The sequence below is a fragment of the Dermacentor silvarum genome, chromosome 11 (genome assembly GCF_013339745.2).
Source record: "Dermacentor silvarum isolate Dsil-2018 chromosome 11, BIME_Dsil_1.4, whole genome shotgun sequence".
Taxonomy (NCBI): domain Eukaryota; kingdom Metazoa; phylum Arthropoda; class Arachnida; order Ixodida; family Ixodidae; genus Dermacentor; species Dermacentor silvarum.
In genome coordinates this window covers 75,235,810-75,251,826 of record NC_051164.1, presented here as the reverse complement: position 1 = coordinate 75,251,826, position 16,017 = coordinate 75,235,810, and the positions used below count along the sequence as shown (strand labels likewise).

The window sequence follows — 16,017 nt, the reverse complement described above, 5'->3', positions numbered from 1 at the left end:
GGCTCGTTAACGTGGTGCCCCTAAGCCTGAGCATGCAAACGTTTCTTGCATCTCGCCCCCGTTGAAATGCGGCCGCCAGGACCAAGAATCGAACCAGCGAGCTCGCGCCCAGCAGCAGAACATCACAGCCCCTGTGCACCGAACCGTGCGCCGGGAACGGTCCTAAACTCACAACGTATCCTTAAGCAATGTTAATTTTTTACGTCATCAATGAATTCGTTTCACGATGTAATTTCCAGCACATAAATAAATTACGACACTCAAGCTCAAACTGTCACACGTGACAACATCAACGGCGGCAGAGCTTGCTGCCCTGCGTGCTGCTGTACAATACCTTCTGCAAGAGACACCTCAGATGTGGGTCATCTTTTGTGATTCTAAGGCAGCACTTCAGAATCTGCATTTTGCCATTTATCACAGGACTCACGAGCAGCTGGTATATGAGATAAGATAAAACCACCATAGCTATCGCTAAAGGGCATGAAATTATATTTCAGTGGCTACCGGGACATACCAGCATTGCTGGTAATGACCTCGCCAACGAAGCCGCCCGGTCTGCTCATCTGGAAGGCCGACCAGTCCCAGTCCCAACCCCCTTATCCAGGACCGACGCTACAGGAAAACTTTATATCGTGGCTAAAGCTATGACATACAAATATTGGTCTTCTCTGAACCTCCCGCAGTCTCATCTCCACAAAATTGACCCATCCTTGAAGCGACAAGTGCCATCAATCATTTCCCGCTCTGAGGCGACAGTCTTGTGCCGCCTCTAGCTCGGGGTGGCATTTACAAAGGCCTACTCGTTCCGCATTGGAATTGGGGATACGCCTATGTGCGACTCGTGTGGAACTAGAGAAACAATTGATGTCTTATGTCTCTGTCCCCAGTTCGACGTCGAGCGTGAAGCTCTCTGGACAGCATTGAACCGGCTGGACTCGACCATTTTCTGAAATGAAGATCCTTGGACCATGGCCCTATGCGTCGATGGCACAGAAAGCCACGAAAGCCTTGTTGCACTACCTCAAGTAGACAGGTCTTGGCGACCGTCTTGTAGACTTCGTGCGAAGTTTCAAATGTGCGCGAAACTGTGCTCTATTTTCTTTCTCTCTCTTTTCATCCCTATACCCCCTTTCCTCAGTGCAGGGTAGCAAACCAGACGTGCGTCTGGTTAACCTCCCTGCCTTTCCTGTCTTCTATTTCTATTTCTCTCTCTCTCTCTCTCTCTCTCGGGTGCGTACGTGTCGCTAAATCTAGATAACGCTGGCAATGTATAACACTCACGGCGTCCAACGTACAGGTCTTCATATTTTAAACAATTATTTTCTTTCGTCATTTTTTTTTTTCAGACCATCGATTTATGAAGACTACAGAAGCTATAGGTGAGGCTAATTGCGGTCATACAATAAATGTGTGAACCAAAGAAACAAAGATGTTATAAAGAACCGCGAGGTCATTCGACGCCACAGAGACGAAGTTTAAGTGAATCTACGAACTTCCTGTCAATCCCGAGAATAGGCATGCACATGGTTTTTCATTAGCGGGGCCAAAGTACGTGGCAGCTCCCCACCCCTCTCCTTTTTCTACTTTATTTTTCGCGTACTATACACTTTGGAACATTTCGCGGCATCACAATTAAAAAATGAGTTAAGCCGTCTTAATATGTAATGTTAACTATTTTTTCAATATTCGCTTATCACACTTCTACAGTGTAATTCGCTAGGATATTTTGCGACGCCTATTTTGTCTAAAGCTTATCTTAAGCGACCTGCAACCATGCACCAAGCCCTATATTACAAACTGCTGCAGAGAAGCGACCTTAATGGTTTTCTCTTTTTGTACAATAAAGTCCACAAGGTTGTCGTTGTTGCGCAGCCATAAATGTCTAGGTTCCTTTGCAAAACTCTCCACGGGACAAACAAATAATTAAAAAGTCCCATCTTCCCAGAGATGGAAGGCACCTTCTACAAATATCTCGCATTGAACTTTTCAAGGCTATAGGCAATAAACAACTCGGAATACCAATAAGCACGGATAATCTCAGCAAACGTTCCAGCGACTGCACATCTTGTCCTGACCTACTTCACCTCACATCACCCAGCATCACCTCACTGTTTCAACCGATGCTGAATGATCGAAGCATAGCTGACAGGCGCAACAAAAGACAAAAGCGCCATCGAAGATGCTCATGGGACATCGAACTAACGACTGTACATTAGATCTGCGCACCCTCCGCCCCTTTTGCAGGCAGGCCAGGAAGGGCGGGGGAGGGGGTAATGATACCTGCCATGACCCCCCCCCCCCCCCCAGCCATTTCTCCATGTTGTCAAATTGTCTGCCATGTTTTCCGCCATGTTTCCGTTTTTAAGCCAATCAGAAAGGGTATAGTCGCAATGTCAGCTAATCGTCATAGGAAGGAACAACTAACAATATGGCTGCCGTAATACTATAGTACACTATAGTAATATGTCGTAATTCGACGGTGCCCAGAATAGCAACCCTGGCGGCGTACACAGACATCAGCACCAGGTTTCATTTTAGTACTCTCATTGTCAAACTACATGGACACACAGGATGGAGCCGATATAGTAGGATTCGATGCAGCTTACGTTCCATGGTTTGAAGCCGTTGTATCCCGGATGGATGACGATGCGGTGCACGTAGCGGACCACACTCTCGTCCTCCTGGAGGATGATTCCGTGCCGGCGAAGGTTCACCACCCACCGGTCCGGCTTCAGCGAGCTTCACCCGAGCAATTTCGATGGTTAGCTTTGTCAGCGGAGAAGGTTGCTTCTTTTTGCGATAAACAACAATGATACGACTTTATTCAAGTCGCAAAATCAGATTCGTTTTATACCTAAGGCTGTGCAGTTATCGAAAATAATTAGGTCCATTGTTCCCCAGCACTTGGTAGGCGTCCCTAACAGAGCGCTTACACTGCACTCCAGTGAGATCGGTATATCGTAATCATTCGCACACAACCGCTTAGCGGGAGAGCCAGTGCCCCGGCGCACAGCGCTTATACAGGCAGCGGAACATACAACGCTGTCTGCGCTCATATTTCCACGTGCCACGTGACCGCTCTTCACCGGCTCACAAATGTTAACCGTTATCGCTCGGCGCAGGACGCGCCTGTATCGGAAGTTTCTAGAACGTTATCGATGCTTCTTTCCGTTGTCTGTTTTCATCGACGCTTATGTTATCTGATTGTGTGACCGACGCGAATTGTCTAGAGCTTTCTGGAAGACACGCGGGCACCAGGGAATAATCCGGAACATTCGATGACTCATGTATAAAAGCCGACGCGTTTCGCCGCTGATCAGATTTTCGACGATCGCCGACTGTGTTCGCCGATATCGTTTACCTTCGAGTGCAACTTGCTTTTGTGGGCACAGGTTCGCCCAATAAAGTCCGTTTCGTCATTCACAGTTTTGCAACTTATGCCTCTCTCACTTTGTTTTCTTCACTGTCACTACTACGTGACAATATACAGACCTGATTGAGTGGAACGTGAGGGTGCGTCTACTTTGCTTAATTTATTTGTCGTTACACACCCAAGCTACAAAAAGTTCTAGTACAGTCTAGCCAAGCTGGCTGCTCACTCCTATAGCCTTATGGACAGAGCCGGCTACCTGAATCAACACATCCCGAATATGTCCACCTAGTGAACATGTCCATTTCGTCCGCTGCTCAAGTGCCGATTCGCTGGGGGCGTCTGTCTCGTTCTGACGCTTGCCCCAGCCCAGCCAATCAAAACTCCAGCAGCAGACGAAATGGACATGCATCCTGATAGCATGCGCTGATGACTGATAGCACGCGCAGTCCGCTCGACTGAGTGTTGCGCGTCGCGTTTCATACATTGCCCCTTCGGCAATCTATTGAACTTCAGTGCAATACACCAGCGTAACTCAACGGGCAGCATTTTCAGAAGATTATATTTCAAAAGACCGGCCGAGCTTCAACAAGTTTTTGTTAGAAACTTCGAGAAGGCACTTCCCTTGCATATATTACACGCGCATTTGCGGCACATAGTCGGCACTCATCGTTGCGTTATAACAGTGTTTTGGTCAGGACCAAACAATCGTCGGAGCAGAACTGCTAGAAAACGTCAAGCTAAATCTATCGAATCCTTTCATTGGGCGCTGACCTTAAGAGGAGGCCTAACTATAAAGAAAAGACGCAACAACGAAGGACGGGTGGGGGGGGGGTGACGCAACTTTGAAGTTCACGCGCAAGCTATGTGTGACGTTCCAGCATCTGTTCGGTCCCATTTGTTATACCGGTGTCATACAACCACATTTCATCGCGATCAAGCCCAATCTGGATCGAAATTCTCGACTTCGATTAGCTCCCTGGCGCAGCTTGCGCAAAGGAGCCAATCAGGACCGAGAAATTCTATCCGGATCGGGCTTGAACGCGATCAAAAGTGCGCCGTGTGACACCTGCATTAGTCGGTTAAGATGGACTGCAAGTTATTCTAGTAGAGCCAAACCTTGAACTTAGCCAGTTTAGTAAAGCTTTAATGCGCCAAAACGGCTCAAATATGAGAATATGCGCCACACTGGTGTACCGGTACTGAGGTTCCGGCACAAAATCTTTAAAAAAAAGAAAAGAAAGTCTGGCTTTAATTTTTTCTTCTAGTGATCACCATCCTAGCGAAATTAACGATAACAATTTTTAAAAAGACTACTTATTTAGAATACTTATTTAGAATACTTATTTCTCTTCAGTGTCTCTTTAGAAACGGAACACACGCTATCGAGGATTAGCGCCATCTTGCCTGGTTCAGTGTTTTGCAAGCGAAGGGCTGTGTCTGTTTACAATTCGTGACAAACGTCTCCGCTTTTTTTTTTTGTTATTCTTCCGGATCAGTATACACACGAGGGAATAAAGTAGGCGTTGCGCTCAATGCAAAATTCCGGTGTGTAATTAATTAACTGCGAGCCGAAGCCAAATACGCCATCGAAATTCACCGCATGTCTTGTACTGCGCTTGAAGGAGACCGAATGATTGGCAGCGCAGTTAGAAGAAAGAAAGAAAGGCGACAAATATTCTACAAATGTCGGGAAAATAAGACGGCGCTTCTCATCAGGCGCTAATACTTCGCGGCAACGTTCGGCATGTATAATTCGTGTCTTTTCTTTAATTATTGCTGTAGACAACACTTGTTGACCAAGTAGGGTTTCGGCATTGATGGGATGAAGGCCACCGGAATTGGGGGTGGGCGGCGTACACAGTTCGCAAAGTTATAGAGCGACAAGAGTTTGTGCCACGGTATCAATTAAACACTCGCCTCAGCGTATAACACGCAGACGTAACCAACAGTAGTATTTAAAACAGGTGTGTGGTAATATATTTAGCTGTCATTGTGTTTCCGAAAATAGATGAAGAAAAAAGACTCTTTGCGTAGCCATGTCCTTGCTACTGCATATGCTTTCGATGACTTACTGAATTGAATTTTTTACAATGTAATTATTAAAAAATAATAAATACTGACATATGATTAGGAAACGGGAGTAAAGAAAATGAAAGAGGCCGATGTAGTTTAATGTTGTAGTACATATTCGATTTGCTATGCTAAAAACTTGGGTCCCTTTTTTTTTTTTTTTTTTGTAAGGAAGTAAGTGGGGTACCCGCGTTTGTTTGCGTAGGTGAAATGAGCTCGGGTTTGTGACCCCACTATTTATATGTATATTGTTTTTTTTTTTTTTGCTGTTTAGTAGTTTTGTTTTTCTTTCTACAGTGTTTCGCTAGGGCACCTTTTCCTGCTGATAAATGTAATCATTCATGTACAGTCAGCCACAAAATTTTACGGAACACGAGATCTGAGAAAAAGCTCACTATGTAGGCAGCCCCACAGCGCAGCCTAGTATCCGCATTTACAGCCTCTACCAGTATATGTGAAATACATTATGAGGTTCGGTTTTGCAGACTGCTATTACAAGCCGCTAGGAAATTGAACGTTTTCTCAGATTCCGTGGTCTGGAAATTTTTGTGGTTGACTGTACATGACACTAAAATTGAGTAAATATTCAAGTCCAAGTTGACCTTCAACTTCACAATCCAAATACACTTCTGCAGCGCATGCGCCTAACGCGGCCATACGCAACCGGCGAACCAACGAGCGCACTGAAGGTGCGCGGAGTAAACGTGCGGTGGCGCCACTTGCCGGCTCCTGCGCCGAATCTCGAGGTTGTCTTTGCTGCATGCCCTTCTTGTACTGCACCGAAGCTCACATCCTGAATGCGAACGGCATCTTCCATTTCTGCGTCGTGTTTATTGAGCCATCCATGTGTTTGCAATTGTATAGAGGGCGACAATAAGCGCAGCCATAATCTCTAATGAAACCGAGATAATTAAATATCGTTGTCGAATAGAGTGCATCTGAAAGCAATGCCGCGCTTCCGAAGTTTTCTTTCTTCGCCGTAACGCTAGGGCGCACTGCGGTAAAGAATACGTGAACATCATGGCGTGGAGTGCGAAGAGAAAGTCTCTCTCTCTCTCTCACTGCGTGCGTGCGTGCGTGTGCGTGTGTGTGTGTGTGGCTGTGCTTCCTGATAAAAGTCATTATCGCTCTTTTCGACCGTGCGATGGCGTAGAACTAAAGGAGACAAGAGTGCGATCACGCTAAACATTTCACTCACGCTTTGAAGCAGTGCGCCGCGGTGACAAGCCACTTGGGCGCTATCAGCGTGGCCGTGCAGCGGTACCCGTTCGGCTCGTCCCGGGGCATGCGCAGCTGGGCGATCCAGGGCCACCGGTCCATCGAGGCCTCCGTACCGCCCACGATCCGGTCCGTGTCTGTCGGGGCACTGCCGCAACTTGCCCGAAGACAGAAATGGCAGGAGCGACACGTCATTCTAAGGACACCAGAAACAGCCGCGCGAATACAGGCCCGAGGACAACGCCAGACACAAAAAATCTCGCCAATAAAGTTGCATTTGGTATTCGTTGCGGACTAAATGGACAATATGCGAAATTCCGTAAGCAGGCTTTCCCACGCGTCTCACTTGCCCTAACCAAATATGACCGCTTTCCAGCTAGTAGCGCTGTTAAAGCTGAGACACGCGTTTTGACAGCTTGGACAGTGCGGGCAACGGAAGGGTGCAGGAATGATGTCACCGGCCCGCATAATGACACCTTAATTACCTAATCCATTCAGGTTAATCTTAATTACCTAACCAACCAATGTCCTAACCATCCAGGATAGGTCAAACGAGGTGTGTGGAGAAGCACACTTGCAGGTTTTGCACATCGTCTATTGATTGGTATAATTTGCAGTATGATAGCGAAACATCGTGACCGAAAATTTGGGGCGGTGCACACAAGGATGTGCAGTTATGTGTCTCGTGTGTAGTTTTCATCCTCGAGTTTTGCGTGTTTTGTGGAACAAGACAACGGCGTCGTAACTACGCAATTTGAGACTATCGCTCCTTGCTTTGTCGGTGACGTCAGGTCAGTCGAGCAGTTAGCAGGGAAACGTTAGGCGTGACTACACGCAGCGAAATAAATTGAAAGAGCGCAAGAAAAAAAAAAAAAGAGAGACATGGACGAGACAAGAGAACAGTACAAACACTCACTAACTGATGTACTTCAGGAATAATTAAAAAGACAGTTCACGTGGTCTGCACACGCGCGTAAAACAAGTGCCACCTGGGGTGATCAAAATAAAAGCAAATACTGAAAAAAAAAGAACTATTCCATGTCCTCTTTTTTTTCTTCGCTCTTTTAATTTATTCCATATGATGAAGCAACTCACCCGACAACACATCTTTTTACATGCAGCTTTCCTGCATGTAACAAGATTTTAATCAGGCGCATATAGCAAGAAGCGCTTTGAAGACTGCTGCAGACGTTCGCACTCGCAAGCGCTTCGTCTACGCGCGTCGGCGCGTAGACGCGAGCTTGCGCGTGCGTCGGCAAGCGTACATGTAGTCTGGGCTTCACTATCGACGCGGTGACTGCAGTTCTACTAGTACCTTCCTGCGGGGCTCGCTGTCATGAGTCTGCAGGAAGACAGGGTTCCTTCAAGCTGGCTAAGCTTGCTTACGGCTCCGTCTGAAATAAATTACTCAACGTTTTTTTTTTTTTTTATTAAGAAAAACACGCGCATAGGTATAGAGCGTATAGGGAACGATATAAGTATACTGTGACAAGTGTTATTAAACACTAAAACAATCATGCACATGCAACTCCGTCGTACGAAAGTGAATGCTTGTGTCCTATCTTCGAGAGTTGTGGCAAACCCCGATGTAGTGCAATAATGATGCTTGGAATGAGGGCTTCTATCATGCTTATTATCAATATTTATTATTACCAAACGTAATCCAATGGAGCAGCGGAGGAGCGTAGGTAAAGGCGCCACGCGCGAACTAAATCACGTGCATTAAAGACAGTGTCTTCCTTGACAAATTAAGCGAAGGCATGCTTACGCACATGTCATTTAGGCTTGCTATTTCTGCTGCTTCAATAATCAGTCTAGTGATTTCATCTCTGTCTCTAGACCCGACTTGCTTCACTATGGGTGAATGTGTCCACTTGCGCATCCTGGTTGTCGATGCGCTTACACAACCCTAAACAAGGCCGAGCGTCAACGCTTACCGTGACTAAGGTGCAGTGTTGCAACACGGCAACCTGTACTAGCCTGTCCATCATTCCGATGCTATAGCAGTAGGCATTTGTAAAAACGGCGCCCAACCACAAGCGACGCAGTAACGTTGCGTCGCATCGAGGTAGAGACCAGGCAGTAATCGAAGGCGCGATGAAGGTTCAAGAGAGTGTAGGCGTGAGTTGGCGCATTCCGCTGAATTCCAACGCATCAGACACACAGGTTGAAGAGATAACAACAAACTCGGGCTAAGCGAACACAAGAGCGTTCATGCTGTATACGTACACAGGCGGTCGGAACACTGCCGTGGTGTTCACGGCCGAGACGGAGCAGTCCTCTTCGTCGGTGCCATCACCGCAGTCGTCGCTCCCGTCACACAGCTGATCATTGCTGGCGCAGCGGTACCCGTTTCGACAGCTCACGAGGTCGTCGGCGCACTCCACTGGAGCATGCATGGTCCAGTGAGCACAAGGTGATGAAAACTAAGGTGAGGTTGTATGTTTCGAGGCCTACAGTCAGCACCTTAAGATGAAAGTGATTCACTTATCTCTTGATAAGCTCGGTGCTATAGTTCGGCGCATAATGCTTGCGGGCAACTTTCTGTGGCAATGAAAGGAAATCTACAGACGCAAAGCGCGCAAAAGTAAGAGCGCTCCTGAAGAAAATAGTCCCACATTCTGATTCACGTAACTTTAAGGTGAGGGGAAAATAAAACATAAACGTCCGGTTTACAACAGCAAAACAAGGCAAAATGCGCCACTGAGTGTTAAGTTTAACTCACTTTCCTGTTGTTTTTCTCTTCCGCGTTGCGAGCAAGCGCGAAACCGTCACACGCGTTTAAGCTACGCTGGTTCAGTGTTATAAGCCAGCTGTCAAACACTGCCGGACTAGTAGGCGCAGCAGCACATGTGCAGAAGCTCCGCTCCCTTAGGTTTCTCTTCATTGCCGAAGCGCTAGTATAGATGTCCTCATTTGCGAGCGTGTGAAATAGACACGTTTTTGACGGCGCAAACACGACACAACTGTGTGACTGTCCATGAAAAGCATAAAAGTTTCAAAGTGAAAGACTCATGTTTTCCTGTTTTACTGCAGCCCGTCTCTCCTTCGACCCTAAGTTCCTTCCTCAACCTCGTTCCCTCCCTCGACCTTAAGCACTTCAAGGATAGTTCTACTTTCTAATGGCGTAAATATCCTGCGCTCCGCGCTGCAAGTATATACAGTGACGGCCATTCGTTCACAGCACTCTCTAGGCTTATACTGCCAATACCTTCGACAAAACGCGACGAAAAAGAACCTGAAACAGAGCTAGGTGAAATTTAAAACAAATTACCTTATTCACGTCCGGTTAAGAAGACAGCCTACTCCAAAATTTCTGTCAAAATACGAGCGGGACGCACGAGTGATATCAATAACCTCTGCTCCCATCTGAATTAATTTTGTTGCATTTAAAAATAAAAGTACAATTCTAGTGAAGGGCGGCAGCAGAATATTACGAAATACCAGTCCAACATTGCAATATTTTAAGATCGAGACTTGAGTTTTCAGTTCGGTGACACCGTAACAAAGCCAGACATATCGGTTTTGTAAAGGACACCTAACAGGCTGCACTTATACACTCCTGTGACACCCGCGCGACCAACGTACTACGTTAAGGGTCCGCGATACATCTTGCAACGCAGTTAACGATGCTGTCCATCTCGCTTGGTCATTGCAAACGAGCTCAATTATTCCAGCAACCGCACGTGCAATGACCACGATATTCGGCTGCAGCTTGGCTTGACCGTTTTGCCATCATCATCATCACCATAATAATAATCATCATCATCTTCTTATTTCACTCTGTCCGTCAGTTCCTGTGAAAGTACACCCCCGCCTAACCACTCAAATAAACACATCAATAGTCGCTCTCACGCACCCCATGAATGAATTGGCATGCACCCTGCCCTCGGGCATAAATTCGTAAGGGTGAGAGAATATTCGAAACTTTCTAACAGCGAATCGAGTATGGCCTTATTTGGTTCGGTCTTCACATCGAATAGTCACTATGCGGAAATACAAATATTTTTTTCGAATAGTTTCCGAACACTTCGAACCGTCAACTGTGCGTGATCAAGAAATAAATGTGCGCAACAAGCGCGAGAAATTTCGTCCCAGTGGTCATAGCAAAATTGAAACATGAGACGTCACGTAGCGGAGCTTGTTATCCCACTCCATAAATCACTACTTTTCCGGTTAAACCGCCCTCATGCGCACTAAACAATCAGTCCTGCAGTAGGCGAATAAACTGCTTCTTTGCTCCTAATCCTTCATTTTGGCTTTTTTATAAACAACATTTCATAACGTGCGATCTAATGACAGAAACTTACTAACGCTGTTAATATACTTGAATGCGAAGACCGTTTTATATTGATGCTGAAAATGGCTGCTCGATATTCGAAATATATTCGACAATTACTTGATATTCAATTCGATGCACTTCTGCCCCTATTCGATTCGTATCTGATTCGGCCTCGAGGATTAGCCTTCGCCCACCCCTAGAAATTCGCGGAGCTCTTAGACGCAGGGAAGGGTGGTTAGCCCCGACAGCCTTCCTATTACGATAATTCATTTATGATGACATTTGTCACATTAAAAGGTAACAGCCATGCTAATTCTGATGGCTACTGTTTTGTCAAGTCTAACCGTATAACGTCGTAAAGGTAAAATATGCGGGAGTGGAGTGCCAAGCGTCACGTCACAAATGTTTATTACGCTTGGCACCACATTCATATATATATATATATATATATATATATATATATATATATATATATATATATATATATATAGTAGCCCTCACATATTTCACGTGGATATTGCTCCAATAGATCATGCCAACATATCTGTAAAAAAAATTAAAAAAGCTGTTCCCTTCTGATGTAGAAATGTGAACTTTCAATTAAAGGTTACCGAGGAGCATATACTCGAAGAGTGGGCGTGAATCGGCATGATTTACCCGGCCTGTAGGCATGCTCGAAGTAGAACATGAAGCCCTCGCCCACGTGCACCGCGCGGAACTCGAGCTCCAGGTGCACGGCCCCGGCCGACGTGATCAGCTCAGCGGGCGGGTCGGCACCGCACAGGGTGGCCAACAGAGGGGCCTCCCGGGAAGCGCCGTCATGCACACGCAGCACGCTCTGCAGGCAGTGGTCGTCCAGCGAGAAGTACTGGCTCACCAGACGCACCACCTAATAATATTAATGATAATAAAGTTTATTTGCCATCAGACATATTAGATGGGAGGGCTGAGGGGGAAAAATGCTGCTCACAGGCATGCAGCTTGACACAGTCCCTGATTTGTTTATTTTTGGCAGAATCAGGATAGCAATGCATAAAAGTATACACAAAATCGGCACAATAAGTGAATTGTAACAAACAGGGTAATGACATCGTGTCTCGAACAAAAACAAGTTATATACTGACAATACAAACCACGGAATAGCATGAAATCACAGCGAAAAGAAGCATGCAAAATTAAGCACTGTACATAATGCGGAGATTCCGATGACAACAAGTAAATCAGAGCCATCTAATTCGTAGGAGTTCAAAAGACAGGGTAACGTGTAAGATGAACGCTGTTCTTCGGTATTGAGACGAGGGTTATGAACTAACCAATTTCTACATATCTACTTGGTTAGCATGGTAAATTATTTTGCAAATTTGCGAGAATTTTTTTATGCATAGAAATAACAAATACGATAACATTGATCACTTTCCCGTCGTGGAACGTTGCTCAGTGGCTATGGTGTTGGGCTACTGAGCGCGAGGTCGCGGGATCGAATCCCGGCCAGGGCGGCCGCATTTCTATGGGGGCGAAATGCGGCGCTCATTGGCTGACAAGGCGGCCACGCACTCGCTTGTGTACACGGCGGAATTCGGCAGAATGGCGAAATTAGAGTGTCCAGGGGCACTATTCTCACCAATGTCAAATTCTGCATTAGCAGTTTTTTGAGCCAATCAGAGAGGCCGTAGCAGCCCCGTGGGCTAATCAGCACTGACGAGTTGGCGAACTTGAAAAATATGGCGGAATTTGGCAGCGTCCAGAATGGCACCCCTGCTCATACGCAGATTGCAGGGGGCAAAAGAAAATGTTCGAGAGGCCCTAGAATCTTGGCGTCTGCAGTGACTTGGCCCTATAGCGCGTTAGGATTATATGAGCCTCTGATTAACATTGTTAAGCTATGCTAAGCTTACAACTTGGCGGGGAAATAGCGTCTTGTGTTTTCCATGGCGTCAATGTGCCGCTTTGGTGGCTTTTTGTTACGTGTTTCTTTTTTTTTTTTTTTTAGAAGTGGCGAAGTTCCGTGTGCGTTTGCTGACTTTACACAACGCCTCCTATAATTAGGAGGCGTTGCTTTACACTTGCTAGTGCGTCCCACTACTTTAATGCCACCCGTTGTTATCTCTTTCAAATTACTTTTACAAAGACGATGCTGTAACGGTTATATTAGGCTAACAGAAGTAACGTTCCACTGAATTTAGTTATCGTTGCTGTTAGTGCTCTGCGAGTGTAGCAAGAAACATTTAGACAACTTCCACGCAGGTAACCGAATTAGCTATGGAGCATATTCGGTCATTCGGGTACCGCTAGCTTCGTGGCACCGCCTATATAGACGGCGGGTCACACGGGCACGCCGAGAGAGAGAGACGTTTTAATGGCAGGAAGGTGGAGAGGTCGGCCTGAGTGAAAGAGGTTTGGGGGAATAACAGAGATAGGATGTGAAGAGAAAGGAGGGTGGTAGGTATGGTGAACACGATTATGAGGGCTGCACAGCATACTGTTTCTGTGCTACGCGTACGTGCACACTTGCCAGAACAGCACAGTCGCCTTCGCGGGCAGAGGTAGAGACTATACTACAGTGTAGCTAAAAGTCTGTCTATAGATATATCTTGCATAATTTTTGCAGCTGTTAGCGCCACTGGCGTATTTAAACCAGTCAGCAGCAGCTGCAGGGCGTCGATTATCTGACGCAGCATCGCTTTGATGACAGAGTCCGACGGTGATTTTTCAGTGCATTGTCCTTGCTCGCGCTGACAGTGTAAGGCCCGTGTACGCTGCGGCAAGCGTGGCCGTATATTCGATTCCGGGCTTGCGAGGCTCGCTTGAAGCAATGGCTCGGAGAGATCGATCGAGGCCGATTGAACTGCCTTCTGCTGGACCTGCGTAATCGGAGCCAAGGAGCTCTCGTTTGCACCTACAGCTTGCCCCCGCCGACGACGCGATCGTCTCCTTCGGTGTTTCACTGACGCTGCTGTGCCTTTGTGGGACATACTTGTCGTGCTCATTTGGTTCAGTATTTTTATCTCCTTTTTCTGTTTAGGGCAATCCTTGGAATTGGCCTCGTGGGGTCCACCGCAATTCAAGCACTTCATTTCTTTTACTGTGCATGAAGATATGTCATGGCTGCCGCCACAGCGGAGGCATGCCGTCTGGCCTGTGCAGACAGCGCTGACATGGCCTATAGCTTTAGGCACTTGTGACACTGCATTGGTCGGGGCACATAAGGACGCACCGGGTGCCTCACATAGCTCACCTTGACATGATCAGGTAGCGTGTGTAGCACGCCGAGAGCTAGAAGAATCCATAACTATTGCCACTGAAAAAAAAAACGTTTAACCTTGCACTCGGCCGAGCAACGTTTGAAACAGCGAAGCTGGGCGATCGTAGCCAAGCATTTTCCGCAAGTGCGCGCGAACTTTTCATCTCATTACTCATGATGATGATAATTTCTTTGCGCGCATCTCGGACTTACGGTCGTCACTGCGCGTTGCATAGCGCAGCTTGCAACACCGACAACGCGTTGCAACAGACCCGCTCCGTGAATGCGTCTCTCTCTCTCTCTCTCGCTCTCATAGCGCGCAAAACCTCTTCCCTTCGCAAAGCACGAGCGTGCGAACGCGCCAGCTGTGGACGAAGACGACGACGCTCGAACGCAATCATATGGTTCGCATAAATGCATGGTCTGCGAGCGTGACTGTATAGCCTAGTGGTTACGACGCTCGCTGAGACCGGGGGTACGCGCGTTCAATCCCGCCTGTGGAAGAAAGTTCATTTTCTTTTGATAGTTTCTTGATACGAACCACAAATTACGGCTAGCTTAAACAGCTTCGCTGTTTAAAAAAAAAAATGTGGGCAGCTTGCACTAGTGGTGCGCAATCTGGAGTAAACAGCGGAGCTGGTGGTCAACCTAGCTTCTTGGCATGACTAAGTTTGCTAGGAAATGCTAAGTGCTGCTAGGCATGGTATTCCGAATCAGGTCGCCGCCGACGCGCACATTCTCGCTTTGCCGCGCAACGCGCTTCAAGATGAGCGGCTTCTTTTTCGGGTATCCGGATCTTCTTTGGTCGTCGTATGTCAAGGCTACATGCACTCGCCACAGAGTCAACGAGAGTTCTGCCGCCGTCGCGGCGGCTCCGAGCTTTATCTCCCCGGTGACGTCACGGCCAAGCTGCGCCTCCACACTTGCCGGGGCGTGGCTGGTCGAAACCTGCCGAGCCGCCAGCAGAGGCGCCGGCTGCAGTTACGGACAGCGCGCGCGTTCGGCGCGAACGTGAGGAAACGCGGACGACGTCGGCAGCAGCTCTGCGCGTTGCCTCGTTGGTGCTGCTACAATTTCTTTCTTTCTCTCTCTCGTGTTCTCTTTCTCTCTCCCGAGCATAGCGCGCACCGCGCGCATGCATTCTTTCCCTCTCCTTAACGTCCCATGTCAAGGCAACATGTGCACGGCACGGAGAGGAGGCGAAGCAACTATAAGGAAGAAATACGCAGTGTCGCTATAAATGCTAAGCAGGCCAGCAATAGCTAGAGCACGCGATATAAGACTACTGAAGCGAATTGAAGATTTTAAAGCCATTCAAGACAATTGAAGCAATCGAAGCCCATACTCTCTCGCAGCCGTATTAACTGCGTAAAATAGCGACAGTGGCGCGTGATACCGCAAACTGGGTGAAGTTCCCAAAGAATGCTAATCGCATTAAAACATTACAACGGTTGGTTTTCGAACCCGGTTTGCTCAGCATAGCAGCCCGACGATCTGTATACCCTTTGGTAAAACCATGGCTTTTGCTCCTATCAGACGAGTTTTTTAGGTCCTTGGCCCAATGCAAACAGCGCAGCCCTGATAACCAGTGCCACTGTAGTCTTTCTACAAGCCACTGGGCTGGACGCACGGCTTTAGAGATGCCACAACGTTGTAAACTTGTATATACACACACCTCCTCCTCTTATCATCATCATCATCACCATTCATTTCATTAACCCTTTTCCTCCCCGTCCCTTTTCCCCAGTGTAGAGTAGCAGGCCCGAGCAAGTTACAGCTCAGGCCGACCTCTCTGCTTTTCTGCTAATAATTTTTTTTCTCTCTCTCTCGTGG

The 16,017-nt window shown here is 47.2% G+C and overlaps 1 protein-coding gene across 4 annotated transcripts in view; it reads right to left on the bottom strand.

Annotated features, from left to right (window-relative positions):
* LOC119433874 (serine protease 33) overlaps positions 1-16,017 on the bottom strand; it is a 56,954-nt gene that overhangs the window by 11,565 nt on the left and 29,372 nt on the right. For 3 of the 4 annotated variants that reach the window (XM_049659342.1, XM_049659341.1, XM_037701155.2), the window contains exons 3-6: positions 11,601-11,832; positions 8,891-9,047; positions 6,642-6,818; positions 2,607-2,739 (exon numbers count right to left, since the gene is read on the bottom strand). In XM_049659342.1, the coding sequence (XP_049515299.1) occupies positions 2,607-2,739; positions 6,642-6,818; positions 8,891-9,047; positions 11,601-11,832 (699 nt within the window). The remainder of the gene's footprint in view (positions 1-2,606; positions 2,740-6,641; positions 6,819-8,890; positions 9,048-11,600; positions 11,833-16,017) is intronic. The other variant, XM_049659343.1, reaches the window with a different exon arrangement.